This window comes from Camelus ferus, chromosome 16 (assembly GCF_009834535.1).
Source record: "Camelus ferus isolate YT-003-E chromosome 16, BCGSAC_Cfer_1.0, whole genome shotgun sequence".
Classification (NCBI taxonomy): Eukaryota; Metazoa; Chordata; class Mammalia; order Artiodactyla; family Camelidae; genus Camelus; species Camelus ferus.
This window is the reverse complement of record NC_045711.1, coordinates 1,357,146-1,370,681: the sequence shown is the minus strand read 5'-3', so window position 1 is coordinate 1,370,681 and position 13,536 is coordinate 1,357,146. Positions and strand designations below refer to the sequence as shown.

General features: G+C 45.5%; 2 protein-coding genes across 7 annotated transcripts in view; one reads left to right on the top strand and one right to left on the bottom strand.

The window, feature by feature from the left end:
* ASPA (aspartoacylase) overlaps positions 1–13,536 on the top strand; it is a 32,615-nt gene that overhangs the window by 12,951 nt on the left and 6,128 nt on the right. The window contains exon 6 of one of the 6 annotated variants that reach the window (XR_004326501.1): positions 9,345–9,471. The exons of 1 other annotated variant lie outside the window; for it this stretch is intronic. Coding sequence is in view for 4 of the 5 variants with exons in the window: in XM_032498006.1 (XP_032353897.1) it covers positions 2,406–2,651 (246 nt within the window). In the remaining variant the exon portion in view is untranslated. Of the gene's footprint in view, positions 1–1,490; positions 2,372–2,405; positions 4,265–7,513; positions 7,855–9,344; positions 9,576–13,536 lie in introns of those variants that run through there. 4 more of the 6 variants (XM_032498007.1, XM_032498009.1, XM_032498006.1 and 1 more) reach the window with 4 other exon arrangements.
* The window catches only part of TRPV3 (transient receptor potential cation channel subfamily V member 3), a 30,853-nt gene continuing 25,240 nt past the window's right edge, over positions 7,924–13,536 (bottom strand). The window contains 5 exon segments of the mRNA XM_032497979.1: positions 7,924–9,188; positions 9,429–9,508; positions 10,710–10,822; positions 11,877–12,151; positions 13,441–13,507. Coding sequence (XP_032353870.1) covers positions 9,094–9,188; positions 9,429–9,508; positions 10,710–10,822; positions 11,877–12,151; positions 13,441–13,507 — 630 coding nt within the window. The 3' untranslated portion in view covers positions 7,924–9,093.

Below are 13,536 nucleotides of genomic sequence, written 5' to 3'. Positions count from 1 at the left end.
GACGTTCTCAAAAACAGTGTAGGTAAGGTGTTCAGACGGTCACTCAGTAAATATTTATTGAGTATATCCTGTGCTGGCCCTGGGGATACATCAGTGGACATGGTTTATATTCTTGTGGAATCTACAGTCTAGGTGTATTGAGGTCTAAGCTGTGGTCTTGAAGAAAACCAGATGTTACTGCAGAATAATGAGGGGGGTGCGGGTCAGAGAAGGTGAAATTCCTGCCCAGGTGCAATGGCTAGGAGTTATTACATCTATTTTAACATAAGAAAACAGAGGCTCAGAAATTAGATCCTTCCCATAGCCATATAGCTATTGACGGCAGATCCAGAACTAATGTTCTCTGCAGCCAGCCACATTGCCACCCTCTTCCTGTGAGCACTACCATATAAGTTAGAGCAGAACAATCAGAACCTCTTTTTTTGGAACATTTTCTGCTGTCATTTCCTAACTCCTCAGAACCCCAGTATCTGTTCCTTGTCCGGTTTGATCAATAATGGCATAGTGAAGGGGAAGAAAAGTAGGAGAGAGGGGGAGTATAGGAGGTTTAAATCTGGAAAAGAAAAAGGTAAAAGCAGGGGGAAGCAGAGGTTCCCAAAAGCTAAGACATCCATCCCCATTGGGAGCACCCTACACACCCTCAGGACTCAGCAATGGAAAAATCCTGATGGATCGTCTAGTCTGGAGCTTTCAACCCTGGCTGCGCATTGCCTAGAGAGCCTTTTAAAGGGTAATGATGCCAGGCCCCCAATCTGGGATCATCTGATCTTACTGGTCTGGGTAATTAGAGTGGAAAAGCACTGATCCAGTTCAAACTCCTATTTAATGACCCTAATGATAGTCGTTCAGACTTACAACTTAATAAAATAGCCTGTCCCAAAACGCAGTCTAGTGGAGCAAATCCTGCCTTGTGCCTTAGTGGTACCCAGGTGGAAACCTGAAGAAGGAGCCTTAGGCAGTGTTTGAAAGGACAGAAAGACAAAGGTCTGGGGAGAGAAGGGAGGAAAGCCCTACAAGTAACAAAAATTACAAGAACAAAAACCAGAGGTCAAGGTGATGATGTCATAACTGGCTACAACACAGGATTGTTTAAGTTTCATATTCCTCAAAGACATACGTGAGAAACACAAAAATCATCCTGCGGAGGCAGAGGTGAGATGAATGAAGTCGGTAACAAACAGAGCTAGTGGTAGGTCTTCAAAGCCAGAAAGGATAGTTTTGGTAGACAATAAGGAATGGCTCAGTATTCTGCAGGAGGGATTGATTGATTCTTTCAATAAATATGTTTGAATAACTACTAAGCTTGTCCTGGGCCCTGAGAGTCAAGATAGGCAGGGTCTCTGATAGAACTTGCATACTAGTAAGGGGAGGACAGACCATGAATAAGTGAGTAAATAATACAAAAATCACATGATTTCAAATTTTCATAAGTGCTATGAAAGAAATAAACAGAATAATACAGTAGCAGATAACAGAGGGTTCCTCATTAGATGGCGTGGTCAGAAAATGCCGTTTCTTAAGATGAGGGCATTGAAGGTGGAACCTGGAAGATGAGAAGTCAGCCACGTGGAAAACAAGTGCAAAGGCTCTGAGGCGGGAACGAACTTGCAGTGTTTTGAGGAACTGCAGGAAGACCAGTGTCTGGAGAGTAGGGAGTGAACGGAGAAGCCATTAGACCCTGAGTGAGTGACTCAGGCGGGGACCTGGTTACGAGTCCAGATGAACAAGATCGCTAGATGAACTGCAGACACATCCAAGTCTGAGAAGAGCTGCTCTAGGGTTCCTGTGGTGTGGCAGCACTGGTGTGGGTGGGCTCACAGGTCCAAATCCTTGGTGGGGACCCTCAGGTAACTCCGTTATTACAATGTGGGGACACGTATGGAAAACGCCCACCTTGTCTTAGACTTTCCTCAGCCTGCTCCCACCTTCTCCCACCAGTCCCCACAACAGAGGAACCTCCTAGCGTGCAGGCACAATGTCACTCATTTTTTTTATCCCCAACAGTAGAATGTCTTATACACAGAAGGCTCTTAATGGGTATTTCTTCAATTTTACTGAGCAGAATTTAACTTCAACTAGCAAGAGTTAGAGTATGCCCTTAAGGAGATGCACATTTTGTTTTGCCTTTTAATATTATAAATCTCTTTGGCAACATTCAAGGCAAACAGTATTGAAGCAAACTCTAATTACATGTTGTCGGTTATAAAAATAAAAAGGAAACTCTTAATACCACTGCCAAAATCAATTGCTCAGTCTCAGTTTAGTCACATCACTCGTATGCCTCTCAAGTATCTCTTTTTAAAGAAGATGATGCTATGATTTTAGTTGTATAGAACCTGACATTAAATTTTTAAAGTAGGAGAAAACCTAATGCACTTTTATGTATTTTAATTGTCTCCTGGGAGGATCAAGACTGGAAGCCATTGCACCCTGGGGATCCTGTGTTTTTAACTCTTGATGGAAAGACTATTCCATTGGGCGGAGACTGTACTGTGTACCCGGTGTTTGTAAATGAGGCTGCATATTATGAAAAGAAAGAAGCTTTTGCAAAGACGACTAAACTAACACTCAATGCAAAAAGTATTTGCTCCTCTTTACAGTTAGAAATCACTTATAGCTCATTTGTTATAGAGTACCTAGAAAAGTTCTAGTTTGTAAGCTCTTGGAGACCAGATTGTGCCTTATTCAACACCGAATCCATAGAATCTAGCCCAGTGCCTTGCAGATGGTGGGCATTCAGGTAAATTTCTTGAATGCATGAATAAATCAATGAATATCTTTTAAAGATATTGTACTTTATGTATGCAACTTACTCAAAGAAGTGCTTTTCTTATTTCTGTATAGCTTTTTGTACCTTATACTTTGACAGTTAACATTCCCAGTAAACAGCCTTTAAGTTCAAATTTTAACATTGAAATATATACTGTATAAAAAGAGTTATTAACTTGAGCATAGAACTGAATGTTGTATGTTTTCAAGTAGTGTAAAAATGCTACCAGAAACTAATTGTGCCAACTTGCTATTTTAAATTTTTTCAGATTTGAATTAATGATAAATTATTAAGGATCAAGTCTATAAACTTTAGCAGTAGTTATGATACCTGTAGATTTGCAGATGCTCTTTTGAAGATGAAATGTGAACAGGAAATGAGGGCTGATTGTAAAGGTGACATTTTGAACAAATCCAGAAACTCTGAATGGTCCTTTGTCCACCAATAGGCAGTAACCCACGCAGAGCATCGCTGTGGTGGCACACCCACTTGTGCTGCTCTGACCTTAGAGAGCAGAGAGCCTCCTACAGAGTCTCACAGGGCCCCATCAGTGCTAACATTCCTTCCCAACTTGGGAGGCACATTCCTCCCAGCCCTCCCTTCTTGCTTTGAGAGAAGGAGCTTGCCTTTCTTCCAAACCAGCATGTGAGGAAGTCTTTGGGCTCCAGCAGCATAGGTGGTAAAGACAGAAATAGCAGAGGGCAGTGGACACTAGTGGAAGTGTGACCTGAACCTATGTCTCTGGTTCACAAACACATTATTTTAAAGAATTCCCCTGTGTCCTAAAGGCCCAAATACCTCACTCCCATGATTCTTCTCCTCAGAGGTCCTCGGGCTAAAACTCTTTCTCTCTCCCTCTCCAGCCCCTGCAGGAGCCTCCCTCCCTCCTTCTCTTAGGCCACAGCAGCCAAGTAAAGAACATTTTTACCCCATGATTTGGACCCCAAGGAACCCATGTTTACGGTTTCAAATATATTTACCAAAATCATACTAACATTATCTGTACCATATACGTAGACAGTTTCATTCTATCAAAGCAAATCCCACTGAGCCAATTTCATTCCATATTCTGTTCTATAGCATGCAAAGTGTTTCTAAATTTTCGACATTTATATTTGCACTTTCCCAAAATTATTTTCACTAGAATAAACTCTCTTCCTTCTGAATTCTGTAGTAAAACTCCAATTTATCAATCAGTTCTTGTATATAACCAGTTTTACCAGGCTTCCTTCTCCCAACTGTGCGTATTCCTTCCTTTGTGTTCTATGTCCAAGTTCAGTTTTCCTTGGTCGATTTTTTTCAGACGTATTTTTTGGCAAAAATACTTTATTCTTCCATCAAAATTTAGCTAACAAAATTTACAATGTGCAATTTAGGCCACTGTGGTTTCAGATTTTATATTGATTATTTCTATGAAGTCTAATTCTCTCTGACTCTATATAGTCTTCAGAATTTCTAAATAGATGTGATTTTTTTAAAAAAAAATCTGTAACACATTGCTGTGTGACTTTAGCCACTTTGTTTTATTTTATTTTGATTATTTCAGTCTAGAGACTCAGTTTTCTCATTTATAAAATGGGGATAATCATGATAATAGTGCCCCTCTCTTGAGATGATTGGGAGGATTAAGTGAGCTAATACATATAAGTGCGTAGCACAGTGGCTAGCACAGAATAATAAATTATTCAAGTTCAAATTCCTCACACAAAAGGCCGTTTACAAACTGTGTTTGCCTTCCCCACAAGCTCTCTAGACTCATCTGCCTTCAAGTCCTCTCTGTGGAGTCGGCGTCACGTTGTTTTATTTCTACATGTCTTCACACAGACTGTCCCTTCCACCTAGAATTTTCTTCCTTCTCTTCCCTTCCTCCCCTACCTCACCCCTACTCAGACCTTACCCTAGCTAATTCCTGTTTTTTCTGCAAATTGCAACGCAACCCTCATTTCATCTGTAAAGCCTTTCTTGGCCTGCCCCTTGGCCCCTCTCTGCGTCCATCCCATCTTGAGGGTATTGCCAGTGTCTTTTTCAGTATCTGCAATCTAAGTAGTTCCTGATAAAGTTCAGCTGAATAAATGAGTGTGCTCAGCCATTCCTCCTCTACGGAAATGGCTTCATATTCTACCAATGTCCCTGCCTTCTCTTTGCCTTTTTTCCTTCTTTCCCAGCCACTTCCTGAGCATCCCCATCACTCCCAGGTGGAATTCATTCCATTTCACACTCTTCAGACTGTTACTATGTCCCAAATGATGGTGGGCAGAAAAATACACCGTTTTAAGCCAGGAGCCCTATAGAAAAAGCAACAACAACAAAAAAGGAAATGTTCACATTCAGTAATCTCCCTGTGTGAAACCTTTTAGTCATTTCCCCTAACCCTTGGTATGAAATCTCAAAGCCTCCCTACAGCTGGACAAGTCCTGTGTGCCTGGCCTCTGCCCACCTCTCCAGCCCCTGTTCCCAGCGATCTGGCCACACAGACCTCTCCATCCTCAAATGCACCGAGCTCCCTGCTACCTCGGGGTCTTTGCCAATGTGTTTCCCTCTTATTTAAACCCTGTCCTACCTCACACTACCCTTTACCTGGATGACGTGTAATCTTAAATGTGACCCAGGCTACGCTAAACCCCCCTGTTATACAAGCTCATTGATGCGAGTGGCCTAGCACTTAGCAGAACACTTCAGAGAACCTGGATCCTTGGCCCAGGAAAGAGCACTGTGACCTTTACCTGGCATTCCGTCTCTCTCCAAGTCTCAGTTTCCCCACCTATTAAGTGGAGATACAATAATCATCAAACCACCTATAAAATCATATATTAAGATAACCAGTATGAATGAAAGAGCTTTATAAATTGGGAACTATACAATCTCAAAGGCTGGAAAAATTGCAAAATACCTTTTGGAAGGTAATTTTTCACAATATCAAAAGCCATAAAGCTGCATCCTCATTGACCTGGGCATCCCACTCCCAGAGTATATCCTGTGACAGGAGTTTCTACCCTTTTCCTATCAGTCCATCCAGAATGTTTCCATGGATGGAACATCCCTAGCTTATAGGCTGAAGCCTGTGTAAGCTAGGATGCAGACTGTGTACCATTTCCATTTCTTTGCCACTCAAGGAGACACATCCCAGGGAAGGATGTTATTCTGGGAATCATTTGGATTAGGTAAATAATTGACCAAATATAGCATATCACTTAGTAATAAGTTGTTTGCCAGTTCTGCAACCCCTCAAGACACCTCAGCATCTTGGCATTCAAGATGAGAACTGCCATCCTTTTGAAATAACTCAAAGAATGAAAAAGTGTATATACCTATATGTGGGGCAGCAATGGCAGTAATAAATCAGCTCTTTCATATCCATTCTCTTATTGCCCTTCTTTAAGGTCCTGTGAGGTAGACAGGAGGGATTTATACTTCCTGTCTCCAGGTGGAGCCATGGTTTCACATCCATGCAAAGTAATTTAAGAACCAACAAGCGTGATGGAAGGACTCCCTGCTTGGGGTCACGTGACTTGAACCTGTAACATTTTCAGGCTGTGATTCCTTGGGAATGTGACTTATAAACTCTGGGTGTCCTTTGACTCAAATTGCTTCCAGAGTTATTCAGTGGTTCAAATAGGGTACTGGGAATGATGCACTTTAAGATGTAAACAGTGCACAAAGGTGGCATGCCTTAGTGTGCTGACTCTGTCCCTGAGCTGGGACTGATAATAATGCTTTAGGTCAAAAGAGTGGCCTTCCCTTTATCCACACATGTTAAGCAACACCCTAGAATTTCTGGTCAGTCTTCACAGTGGCACATCTAATGCAAGGACACAACACGACCATAACAAGGCAAAATAAATATTTATCAGAAGTCATGAAAGCATGTTTTTAATGGCACTATAGTGCTCCTGTTCCATTTATGACTTCTTTTTTGAACATAGAATTTCACACACACTTAAATTAAGAACAAGTATTTAAATTAGAATATGCACAGATCAGGCACATTTGATGAGAACAAGGGGACAAGTCTGTGTTTGGGACTAAGATGACAGTAAATACATGTAAGTCAATGCAGAAATCAAGTGTGGCTTACAGGCCCAGATGACTGCCCACCAACCTGGGCCCCGCCCAGAGCAAAAGGCCTTCACCAGGCCTTGAGGAAGGAAAGGAAGATCAGTAACACTGGGCTCTCAGGCAGGAGCCCCTCTAACAGCTTAATGACTTCACAGTACAGCCTCAAACTCCTTCTCCCATAGCCCAGGGAAGAAGGTAAGCACCATTTTTATTCCAAACAGATATACCAACATAATGTCTAGAATAACAGAGTCTTGCTGAGGCAAAGTTTAGCTAAAGGGAAGGTCCCAGCCAAAACTGTTATCTGAGTAGGGGAGATTCCATCCCTGGAACATGCCTTCCCCTTAAATTACTGCTGCATGAATCATTTAAGATGTCCTGATACACCCGTGAATTCAGTGTAGCGTGGTGTGTGTGTGCACACACTTGAATTTTAAACCCATCGTAACGATCATAGGGACAATGTAGACTGTCAGCACGAGTTACCTGAGCAGAAAGCCCTAGCCCCCTGACATACGCCAACCACAAAGGGAGACTCAAACTTACTGAATAACTGTCCTAAAAAAAAAAAAAAAAAAAAAAAAAAACCACGCAGGGGGACATCTGTGGTCCAGAATCAGAACCTCTGGCTTCAACAGCTCTGAGACAACCTCCTGCGTAACTCAGACAAGTCTACTTTCCTTTCAGGGCTTTAGTCTCCAGGTGTAAATAAGAGAACTGGTCCTTTGAAGCCAATGCCCTTTGACTCCTTGCTTCCCTTGGCAAACCTATCCAGGCTGAGACCATCCAGGCTGAAAGCCTTAGGGGGATGCCACTACTAGGAAGAATATCCCAGTACGGAAAAGGGTCCTGCCAACAAATTCCATCCAGATCCTCAGACAGCAGTTCTTCATGTGTAAGAAGACAAAGACCCCGTTACTGATCTCTGTCTGTCTAACCTACCAGCTTTTGTTCAGGTGGGAAATGGAGAGCCATACGGCTTTATCCATTCATATCTGAATCAGAACAGTTCTGAATTCCCAGCTCCATGGTGCCCTGGCTCCAAACAGCTGCCCTTCAAACCAGGGACACCTTTTCAGGATAACTTCAAGTAGGTAACTCCAGATGCAGGATGCTGATTTCCAGGCCGAGAGGACCTTCAAGTTCATCCAGTTGTGATCTTTAACAACATCCCAGTAAGTGCTCAACCAGCTTCTGCAGCTTTTTCGTACGCCTTTTCCTCTGCTTCAAAATTCACAGTTAACAAAAATAGCTAATACCAGAGAAGTTCAGGTATTTTGTTAAATTCTTCCAATGAGAAATACTGATGTATAGGAGTAACCTCTGAGATTCAAGACCACGTAAACAGAGCAGCTGCCGTTTCTGTTTCGGACAAAGCCACAATCCCAGCGTGGAAGCACGCACTGTAGCAGGGCTGGGACAAGGCAAAGAGCCAAGATCTTTCACTCAGATCGCAGGCCCTGCCTGCTGTGTCTCATGTGGACTTCTATGTGCATAAAGAAACGCTTTTTGTCCTTGTTCTGGCCACCCCAAGGCCAAGTATATAACACTTACATCCAGCCCCAAATCCTAAAATCTATTTCTCAGCTTTTAATAATCACGTACTTCATCTGAAGTAATTTTCATGCAAAACTGAAATGATCTTTCTCTATTGAAAAGAAAAACCCCATGTTAATTATTCTACTAAAAACATCTCTCAGTGTGAGACAGTTTGAGCCTTGAGTACCAAGGCTACTCATTTCAAGGTTGTATTCCTGCTCCCTGAAGGTTCCAGAAACTCATTCCCCTCTGGCCCCTGGGGTGGGATTGAGAGTCCCTTAAATCCAGGAGACCCAGTCATAGTAGGGGAGATGGTGGAATGTGTGCCCTGGGGCGGGAGCTGTCATGATGTTGGCAGGAAGACTCCTCTCCCTGCTCCTCCGGTCCCGACCCGTTCCCTGCCAACCTTCTCTCCGAGCCACATTGACCTGAAGTTGGGGAACACAGGGACTTCACTCAGAATTCGGGATTCCCAGGACTCCAGGGTCAGGACTGTCGGCCGTGCGTGTATACAAGCTTTTTGCTGAGTGACAAAATCCAGGGTGTTTCCCACTCAGGCAAACTGACAGCTGCCCCCGGGTTCAGCCACCTGCTCAGCATGAGGGTGCCTTCCTTGTCTCTGTTAGCAGAGCCAGGCTCCATCACCCTGCAAAGCCCTCAGCACCAAGTCCAGGACCCAGCCTGCAGCATCAGACAGCCCACTCGCACACAAGCTCCGGCTTCTGCTTCTACACTGACGTTTCCGGAAATTCATCGATTTCACCAAATGCATTGAGGGTAGTTTTGCTGTTGCTCCTGGAAGAATCTTGGAGTTTGTTGAAATCTGCTTGAAAAGAAAACCCCCACCATTTTACAAATACAGCACTGTGCAAGGTGTGCTTCCAGATCTCAGTCCACCACCTGATTTTTAGAAATTATTCCAGATAGGTTATAAATTGATAGTGCTGGAAAGGATTAATTCAGCCCTCCCACTTTACAGATGGGGGAAATCAGGGCCCTCCAACTTGGTTTGCCCAGGATCAGATGGTCAGACAGGAGTGGGCATCACTGACAGCACCGGTACCTGTCCGTCTCCCAGGCCCCGGATCTTCGTTGAGGAAGGAGACGTGAGTTTTCCATTCAGTCCACTTCACCTCGTTGATCCTGTGGGTGTGACAATCATTCTCACCACTCCCTAACTGCATCGCATTAAATGCAAACAAATAGCACAGAGTTTGCGGTGTCCTCGACAGCTCCCCTTCTGTCCATTCCAGGGATCGGGAGCACTCCTGCCTGCACCTCCCCCTCAACCATGGTCACATCAGCATTGTTAGGGCTTGAAACCTGCCCATGTCCCCACTTTCCCAGTCCTCCAGGGTCAGTCCTCTCCTAGGGTGTAGGACCCAGAAGCTCAGAGTATGAAGGGGACATCTTCAGCCAGCATTGGCTGTGCCTGACAGATGGGGGAGACAGTCCATGGGGAAGGAGGGGAGGGTGGAAGGGAAGGAGGAAGGGAGGGTGGGAGTAAGAAAGGAAGAAAGGAAGAAAGGAAGGTAGGGAGGGTGGGAGGAAGGAAGGGAAGATGGGTGGTAGGGAGGGAGATGCTGGCCCAGGTGGAGAAGATGTGAGGGCGTGAAGTCCAGCTATGGTGAAGGCTGCACTAAGAGAAGGCGGTTACAGTTCAAACCCCAAAAGAGTGGGCGGTGTCTAAGGTGTTGGACTGTAACTGGAGATGATGGTTTGGCTGCAGTTCACACTCAGAGAACATGTCTAGAGCGAGGGTGTGTAAATTAGAGAGACTTGTTAGGGTAACAATTATAGTGAAAATGATGGTTCCCGGGGCGGGGACTGGGGGTGGAATTTCAGTCAGAGAAGTAGGTTAAGGCACAGTTATACTCCAAGAAGACAGGCCACAGGGTCATGCAGTCAGATGGGGGTAGGAAGAGGTGGAGCCATCAGAAAAGCTGGCCATGGCACGTGCAAATACTTTTTAAAAATCAAAAAGCTTGACATCTGCCAAAAGCAACTGTCTCGCTTTCCACTTGCCAGTGACAAAGTGCGCCCGTGGTCCCCTGGGTCGCAAAGAGTGTCAGGCTGGCAGATCTCTTCTAAGCCAGACACTGGGCAGGGAGAGGCTGTGGAGGAACCTCCAAAAAGTCAAGAGTCTCCTCCCTTTTCCTTCAGAAACTCAGGAAGCCTGTCCAGGTCCAGGGACCCCGGAAGAGCAGGTTCTGTCTTCTGAGGAGGCAGAACAGCCCTGTGGTTTGGCAAGCAATTGGCAGCCCCATTTGTCTAACATCCACCAACTCATCTTTCTTCACCCACCCAAGGAGCACCAAGCAAAGGGCCCTTCTCCCTCCGTTACCGCAAACACAGTCGGAAATCTTCCTCGGCCACTTTACACAGCTCTCCCATCCGGAATCTGCTCCTCAGCCATTCTGGTAACATTTTCTCAAACTCCAAGATGGTCCTGGCTCTCTGGGGACATAAGCGAGCCTAAGCGCATCACTGAGGAACCAGCCCAGGAGCACGGGGACCCGTGAGTGTGGATGGGCCCACGTGCACACAGACACGTACACGCACACACACCACCACACAGCCCGCTCCACCCGCACTGAGGGCTGAACGCCTAGGCCCTGAGGATCTAACCTACAGAATTCAAAAATGAAAAGCCAGTGAGTTTGGGGAAGGTGTTCAAATTGTTTTGAACATCACATAAACAATGTTTCTGGAAGTCTGGAGCTTCCTAACTAAAAATATTAGGACCCTGGGATCCCGTGGTGAAGGGAGGTTCAGACATCACGCAGTCCTATCCCCATCTAAGGCTTGGAATCCCCTCGGCAATTTTCCTGGCAAAAATTTGTCCAAACTCTCCTAAATGTTACCAACAATCCAATTAAGAAGGCCCTAATAATTAGTAACTTCCTTGTGTCAAATCCAAGCGTTTCTCCCTGTCATTGCCTCGTATACCTCATTTCTGCCTCCTGAGGCCACAGAAAGAGCTGCTCCCTCTTTCACACATAGCTCTGCAGATACCTGAAGGAACTCTCACCTTCTTCAACCCAGTTCCCACACCATTTCTTGTGAGGCATGGTTGCAAGTCCTCTCCCAAGCCAGGTCAGTACCTCTGGACCACCCTTTGGGTTAGTGTTCTTAGCGTGTAAGGCCCACAGCACATGAGGAGTGCTGCAGTCAGGATGGAGGAGAGCAGAACTGTCACCTCCACTGTCCTGTACCTTATACTCCTCTTAATGCAACCTAAGGTCACACTTCAGCATCCACATATCACACCGCTGACTCTGAGCAGAGCACACCCATAAGCCTGAGTTCCTCTCATGCGTACTGTTGTCCAGCGATACTCCCTAAACTCTATACTCTGGGAACTTAGTTTCCTCAAACCCAGCCAAGCACAGGGAGCTTATGCAGATTCCCAGGCCCCACCCCCTATCCACCGGTGCAGATGGTTGTCAATACCATAAGCTGAACTGAGTCCCCCTGCAGGCCCCAGTAGAGGGGTCTCTGCCAAGCTCACCTGTAGGCGCCAGATGCGCTCACTCTCCTTGGAGACGTCCTCCACAGTCTCTCCCATCAGGGCAATGAGCATGTTGAGGAGGAGGACAAAGGTGAGGATGACGTAGGTGATGAGCAGGAACAGGAAGAGGATGGGGTACTTGGAGTTCTGCTGGATGTTCAGGTCGCCCAGGCCTATGGTGAGCTTGAAGAGTTCCAGCACTGCATCGCTGAAGCTGCCATATGAGCTGCAGTCCTCATGGTCCTTGGGACACTTCTCGATCAGCGATGCCAGGGCTGGGAGGACATAACAGAGTGTTCTCTGCAGCCTCTCCGTTTGGTTACTTACCTGAGAAGCTCATGCATACCTCCACCTGCACACATGCTCACACACACATGCTGCGGGCCTGCTGCCTCCTTCTCTCTGACTGCTTAAATTCCTTCTCCAGCCTCAGCTCCTCCAGAAGCTTCATCAGGCTGGTGCCCGGCCTTGACCTCCTGCAGAAAGTCCTTCCTGCCTAACCGAGCCCAGACTCTCCTCTCCCTCCTCCACCCTTTCATTCAGCCCTTGATCCCTCGCAGGCTTGCAGAGTTGCTACTTGTAATCTATGCGTGTCCCTGGCTCCCCTCCCCCCCAGGCTTTGTGCTCCTGACTTCCTGTAGCCTGGGTTGTCTCCCCCAAGACTGGGAGGTCCTGAGTCTCTTCCGAACATTTTGCAGCGAGACCCCCGGTCAAGGCCTGGGGCTCACTCTTCTCTTCTTTGCAACACACTACAGCTCCTTGCTGAATGAATGGACAGATGAATAAATGAATGAATGAATGAATGAATGATTGGTCAAATTAATGAGTGAGGAAATAGATGGATGACTAAACAAGGAAGTGAAGGAGAAAATAAATAAGCAAACTGTGACGCAGAAGAGGTACCCGACAGACAGGAACAGCTGCCTAATTTCAAATGCCAGCGATGACGGGGAAAAAAAACTGGCATGGGAAAATAAAACCGTATCTCCTTATGCAGAGGTTAGAAATAAAATCAGGTGGTGCTGTTCCCTCTGTTGCAAGTGGAGAGGTTTTTGAGAGGGGTTACCCATCCCTGGTTCTCAGCAGACCAGAGGCTCTCACAGATATATTGGCAGCAAATGGTGACAGTAACGTGATGTGGAGGACCAAAGGAGGTTACCTCCATGCACTACTCCATTCCTACTTTTCAAAGGCCATTGATCCAATTTCTGCGAACTTTAGTTTCCCCATCTGTAAAATGGGAACAAAAACACCTGCCAAACCTAACTGAGGCTGTGAGGGCCACAGAAGATAAGGGATGTGAAGGTGGGAGGCAAACCACACAGTGTGGATGGATAAAAGCAACTGGTGCAGTTCCTGGAGTCTCTAAGCCTCAGTTCCCTTACGAGCAGGGATGGTAATGATTCCGTTTGGTCAAGATGTCAAGAGAAGTAAAGAGAACACAGTAAGTGTTCCACTGGTGCCGCCATCATTGTTGCTGTGGCTCCTGTGTGCTCTGTCATTCTGACATTCGTCTAAAGCGCTTTACAAATGCAGGAACTACTATTATTTATAAATCAATTACCTACTCCAAATCCAAGTAAGAACACGATATATACAAACAAGAACTTCAGGACATCGTGCAAAATGACCTACAAAGAAAGAAACAATTGAGGGGTCA